Source organism: Zymoseptoria tritici, chromosome 2 (genome assembly GCF_000219625.1).
Source record: "Zymoseptoria tritici IPO323 chromosome 2, whole genome shotgun sequence".
NCBI lineage: Eukaryota > Fungi > Ascomycota > Dothideomycetes > Mycosphaerellales > Mycosphaerellaceae > Zymoseptoria > Zymoseptoria tritici.
This window is the reverse complement of record NC_018217.1, coordinates 102,691-109,252: the sequence shown is the minus strand read 5'-3', so window position 1 is coordinate 109,252 and position 6,562 is coordinate 102,691. Positions and strand designations below refer to the sequence as shown.

Below are 6,562 nucleotides of genomic sequence, written 5' to 3'. Positions count from 1 at the left end.
TACTATAATTATAGTTCCTCTATTAACGTAGTCGATCGTAATAAGAGCCGGTACTAAAATAAGAGCTTCCTTAAGTTAATCTATTATATACTACTTAAGTAGGATCTATATAAAGATTCTACCTAGCTTAGCGACTACGTATATAGGATAAGATAGAATAGTAAAGTCCGGGATCTAGATTTAGAAATATATACTATAACTCTAATAAATAAGCGGGCTTTAGTAGTATCTATAGATAGTTCCTACTTAATAATCTTAATAGCCTTAGTAGTATCTAGATAATAACTAGCCGAGTTATAGATATAGCTAATAATGTTTATACTAGTCGAGAACTAGAATATCTTACTTAGATTAATAGTTAGCCCTACTCTTTCTATATCTATAAGAACCCTATTAAGGTTCTAAATATACTTAGGTATAAATTAATAAATACTAGGTTTAGCCTCTTTATTATTATATCGAGGTCGGGGGCCCTTAATACTAATATTATCTAAATATAGTTAGGCCGTAGAGAATATATAATCTTTAAGAACTTAGTATATAATATACTAAAACTATATAAATAAATTTATAGCTCCTATTAGAATACTAGTCTAGCGGAAGTAGCGAATCGGCGTATTAAATCTAGTTAAGTCTTAGTCTCGTTTGTCTAGCGGGATTTAGCCGTAGCTAGAGAAAAGATTAAAGCTAAATAGTTAAGGAAGAATATAGTATTAACTAAATTTAGGGTACTATTTTCTTAATAGACAAGGGTTAGAAGAACTATACTATATATTTTATACCTACATCTCTTACTACGTCCACTTATTACCTTGCGAAGTCCGCAACTTTAGCTTACCTATCCGGAAACCGCTCTAATTAGTAATTAGAGGTGCCGTTAGACCTACGAATTTGCTAGGGAAAATATCGGAGTGTTCTTCCCGACTGTCCTTCCCCGAGACATTTGCAATCCTGCGTTACAACCGACGCTGGCACGACATTGAACCGATTCTCTACCGACATAAATACGATCGAGCAAGAGCTGGCCGGTTCAGTCTTAATTAGGACTTAGCTGAATCTTGGTCGATAGCTGCCTGCCTGAAAAGAGACACCAAGGGAACGTTCAACACTAAAGCGGCTCGCGGAATAATTATAACGTCCATTGCCGCCTAAAGCCTATCCGATGAAAGACTACCTCACATTGTTCTCCTTCCCGTCGGCATATCACACAGGGCTCGGGCTCAACGCAGCCATGACCAAGCAATTTCAGCACACCAGGCACCAGCAAAACCAGCAACCTGGAAATCTTCCGCCGTCCTCTCAGCTCCTCAGCATGCTCAGAGTACCCGATCGTCTGCGTGCGCACAACGGGCGGATCTTGCCTCGCCGTCGTGACAATGGCGTGCACCATCGGGCAGGCCGGCGACAACCTCTTCGGACCAGCAGTCGGAGCCTCATGTTTCGACTTCACGCTTCTCTTCGAGCAGTCACTACTTCAACTCGTTCCGAGCGCTATCCTCTTTCTCTTTCTTCCTCTTCGAGTCTCCCAGCTCCGACGGCAAAACGTCAAGGTCCTCCGGAGTGGCGCACGCTTCGTTAAGACTGCATCTATCGCGATTCTTGCAATCGCCCAGCTGGTCTTACTCGTGTTGTGGTGCCTGTCACCGCAATACCGCACATCGGTCTCCATTCCTGCAGCAGCGATCTCTTGTCTTGCGTCACTGTCGCTGGTGTATTTATCCAATCTGGAGCATTCTAGATCGATTCGTCCCAGCTCGGTCATCAACTTGTACCTTTTCGGCTCTTTGGTTCTGGACATTCCCCAAGCGAGGACACTTTGGCTACGGCAGGCGCCGAAGGAGGTGTCGGCGTTGTTTACGGCTTGCTTGGGATTGAAAACGCTGGTTTTGTTCCTGGAAGCGAGAGGAAAGAGAGGCTCGCTGTTCCCACAGTACCGTCTTTATGCTCCCGAGGCGCTGGTGAATCTCTTCAATCGGACGGTGCTTTGGTGGCTGAATCCGCTCTTCTGGCAGGGGTACAACAAGTTCTTGGCTATTGAGAAACTGTATAATGTGGATCCAGACCTTGCCTCGTCTGCAGTGGAGGCGAGGTTCAATACGGTGAGGAAAGATAGTATGTTCACCTGGATGGGACTGATATTCGCAAGCTGACTGGTACTACCAGAGCATGCAACGAGCAAGTGGTCGCTTGTGCTGTCGGCTTTCAGCGCTATCAGGTACACCTTCCTCGCTATGATGATCCCTCGGCTTTGCCTGAGTGCTTTGAAACTCTCTCAGCCTCTTCTGATCAACCGACTCACGGGCCTGCTGAGCGACAGGCTTGACGAACAGGATAACGACGTCCGACATGCACTGATTGCTGCGACCGGACTGCTCTACATCGGCCTTGTGGTTTCGACTGCAAGCTATCAGCGTGAGCTCCACCGGTTGATCACCAAAGTTCGAGGAATCATGGTCACCATTGTGTATGTAAAAGTCCTCAAGCTTGATTCCGCATCGCTCGCCGATGGTGCTGCCTCGACGTTGATCACCACGGATGTGGAAAGAATCTGCAGCTCGCTGAAGGAAGTCGACGATCTTTTCGCAACTCCAATCGAAATTGCTGTCGCTATTTATCTGCTAGAGCGCCAGATTGGCGTTTCATGCATCGCTCCGGTCGCCGTGTCCGGACTACTCACACTCATGAGCTTCTGGAGTTCCTCTACGGCTGTTCCGATGCAAAGAAGATGGCTTGCTGCTGTCACGGAGAGAATCGCCTACACCTCCTCCGTCCTGGGATCGCCCCGAGGCTTCAAAATGCTGGGATGGACGAACTACTTCATCGATTCGATTCAGGCGCTACGAGTCGAAGAACTTGTTCGCTATGCACAGTATCGGAAGTACGTCACTTGGCGGAATGTCTTTGCTCAAGTGCCCACAGCTTTCTCCATGCCATTCACCTTGATGATGTTCACACTCATCAATGGCGGCGACGCACTTACGACCAGCAGAGCGTTCACCACTCTGGCTCTGGTCGCCCTACTGACTGGTCCGACGCAAAACTTGATTCATGCGATACCGAGTGCGCAGACCGCGCTCGCCAGCTTTGAAAGGATTCAGAACTTCTTGGTGCTAGAAGATGGCGTTCATTCGCAGTCGCTTCATGACGAGGGCGATGAGCCATCAGGAGAGGGCATTCAGCTTGCTTCAAAAGCCACGAGGACAAAAGTGCAGCTCGACAAGGCATGCTTCGAGATGGGAACAGGAAGAGAAATTCTACGGGACATATCTCTGACGCTCCCACCACAAACTTTGACAATCCTGTCCGGACCGGTAGGATGCGGCAAGTCGACTCTTCTTCACGCCATCCTGGGTGAATCAACCTTATCCAAAGGGATTCGTTCTGTCACCGGCAAACCATCTTTTGCTTTCTGCTCGCAGGACTCATGGCTTCCGAATGGCACTGTCCGAAACTTGATCCTGGCCGGAGCTGAGTTCGATCAAGAATGGTACTCCACCGTCGTCTCCGCATGCGCTCTCCATCATGACATCGCCGCTCTCCCTTCAGGCGACAGCACTCCGATTGGCAGCAAGGGCGTTTCGCTCAGTGGAGGACAACGGCAGCGACTTGCGTTGGCCAGGGCTGTTTATGCTCGTGCTCAGATTCTGCTCGCTGACAACATTCTGAGCGGCGCCGACTCAGGTACATCGGCCCATGTATTTGCCCACATCTTCGGACCTCGTGGGCTGTGCAAGCAGCTTGGCATGATTGCCGTACTCTCTACATACGACGAGCGATCCTTGCCCGACGCTGATCACATCGTGGTCCTGAGCCACAACGGGACCATTAGCGAGCAAGGCTCATACTCCGAGCTCGTCGCCACTGGAAGCTATGTGGGTAATATGCAAACACTGCAACATCCGACGGGCAATGGAGGGAACACACAAGAAGATGGTCCGCCCAGCGCTGATATCATGGCCTCATCAGACATGCTAGAAGTGGCACAACAGGACCTTGCCCGCCGGACGGGAGACATGGCCGTCTACAGCTACTACGTTAAGTCCATCGGCTGGAAGCTCAGTACCATAGTCATCCTAAGCTGCGTCATCGTGGGATTCAGCGAGACATTCCCCAGCCTATGGGTGCGATGGTGGAGCACAGCGGAGGAGACTGGTCGCGGTCAACTCCCTCTCGGCGGCTGGATTGGCGTATCGTTCCTCCTCGCGATGATTGCATGCCTCGCCAACGGCGCAGGCATTTGGACGATGCTCGTCAATAGTGTTCCGAAAAGTTCTGCGACACTGCACAGGCAAATCTTGGAGACGGCGATGCGTGCTCCATATCAATTCTTTGTTACCACCGACGCTGGCACGACACTGAACCGATTCTCTACCGACATGAATTTGATTGAGCAAGAACTCGCCGGTTCAGTCTTGCAATTCACAGAGGGTATGGCGACATCTATCTTCTCTGCCGTTCTCATCCTCGCCGGTGCTGACTACGCTGGCGCCATCGCTCCAATCGTGATGGCTGTCGTATACCTCATTCAGAGAGTTTACCGGCGGACACTCGGCAATTGCGATTCTTAGAACTGGAAGCTCAGGCTCCGCTTCTGACACACTGTACCGAGACTCTGGCGGGAGTCACCACAAATCGAGCGTTCGGATGGCAGCACAGGTCGCACCAGAAACTTTGCGATCTGCTCGACAGCTCGCAACGAGCATACTACCTTATGCTCTGCATACAGCGATGGCTGGGCTTGGTCCTTGGCCTAGTCACCGCTGCTATTGCCATCACAGTCGTAGCAATGGCGTTGACCCTTCAAACTTCATCCAGCGCCGGCGCTGTGGGTGTGTCCCTGCTAAGCATCTTGAGCTTCAGTACCATTCTTTCTGACTTGATCAATTCGTGGACGAACCTGGAGACATCCCTCGGCGCCGTGGCGAGATGTAGGAACTTTCAATCGATTACGGCTTCCGAGGACAAGGCAGGCGAGTCTCAAAAGCCGTCCGCAGCGTGGCCGGAGAACGGGAGTCTGGTCATTAAAAACATCTCCGCGTCGTACAACGAGGGCGACAATCCAGTACTGAAATCTATCTCCCTATCCATCGCGGCGGGTCAGAAAATCGGCATCTGCGGCCGAAGCGGAAGTGGAAAGAGTACTCTCCTTCTCACCCTCCTCCGACTGCTCGACCTCTCCTCAGGGTCCATCGAGATCGACGGCCTTGATCTATCCACGCTCCCACGCCAGACCATCCGCGAACGCATGACCGCCCTCCCACAAGAATTCGTCACGTTCCCGGGAACCCTACACGCCAACCTCGACCCTTCCGGCCTCCACTCCACCTCAGCATGCGAAGCCGCCCTGCAAAAAGTCGGCCTCTATTCCCGAGTCGCCGAAGCAGGCGGTCTCGAAACCGACATGACATCCCTCAACCTCTCCCAAGGCCAGCTGCAACTCTTCGCCGTCGCCCGGTGTCTCCTCCGCAAGTCCAAAGTCCTCCTTGTGGACGAGATGACGAGCTCAGTAGATGCTATAGCTGAGGAGACGGTCATGAAGCTTGTGAGAGAGGAGTTTGCAGAGAGTACGATTATTGCCGTCGCGCATCGATTGGGGACTATTACGGACTTCGATCGGATTGTGGTTATGGATGCGGGTGAGATTGTGGAGGTGGGCACACCGGAGGAGTTGAAGGCGAGGGAGGGCGGGGTTTTCAACGGGATGTGGGAGCGGATGGGGCATTGAAAGGATATGCTGGATCTTTCTCAGACTTCATTTACCCTCCGCTCTTCTTCGCCTGGTCAGTGTGATAGTCTATGTTGCTTACGGCAAAATATAGGCGAGATCCTCCTTGGCGCACGGGCTGCCAAACTTCAATGCGTGAGCCTCGCCATCACATCTATTCAACTGGCCCACCAGCTCAACGCAACCCTACCTCCGCACTGAATCAACCATGCAGTCCCTACCTGCATGGCTCTGCGCCGCCTACGAGAGAAAACTCTCCGCCGAAAAGTACGCACAGTACTCCCACCCCTCAACTGTCGCCGCTTTCCACTCCTACTTCCAATTCCTCGAATCAATGTACCTCCCCGCCGCGCGTTGTGGAGTACCCACCAGTGCGTGGATGGCCGTCGATGACTGATGAGACGATGAAGCTCTTGGAAAAGTCAGACGATGTGGTCGCGCTGCTCCGCGAGCTACCATACTTGAAACGGACGGAGAGTTTCGAGCCGAATGTCCACGGACCAGCGCGGTGCAGGTGGGCCAATTGGAATGAGATGATTGGCCAAGGCTACGAATCTGCTCGGGACATGCGAGAAGCGACTGAACACCCCGATGCGGATGGTCACGTACCTCGGGACGTGGTCGGGCTCAGCAGAGGTGCTCCATTCGACTTTCCTTACGTCTATCTCGACACCGTCGAGGGAACAGTCTACTGGTACAACTAACTGTCCAGATGCGGTCCGCTATTATCCGGCATTGCCGTGCATCCCAGCGCTGCGTACTTTGTGGGAATGGGGATGCTGAAGGGGGAGAATTACAATAGAGAGCAAGACCACTGGCGCGGACAGTCGACGTTTT

At 51.5% G+C, this 6,562-nt stretch overlaps 1 protein-coding gene across 1 annotated transcript; it reads left to right on the top strand.

The window, feature by feature from the left end:
- Positions 1 to 1,376: 1,376 nt before the first annotated feature.
- On the top strand, positions 1,377 to 5,725 carry MYCGRDRAFT_166630 (putative ABC transporter; the record flags this gene model as incomplete). Its single annotated transcript, XM_003855769.1, has 3 exons — positions 1,377 to 2,112; positions 2,164 to 4,454; positions 4,532 to 5,725. 3 exons carry the CDS (start codon positions 1,377 to 1,379, stop codon positions 5,723 to 5,725), a joined length of 4,221 nt encoding a protein of 1,406 aa, XP_003855817.1.
- Positions 5,726 to 6,562: the final 837 nt, after the last annotated feature.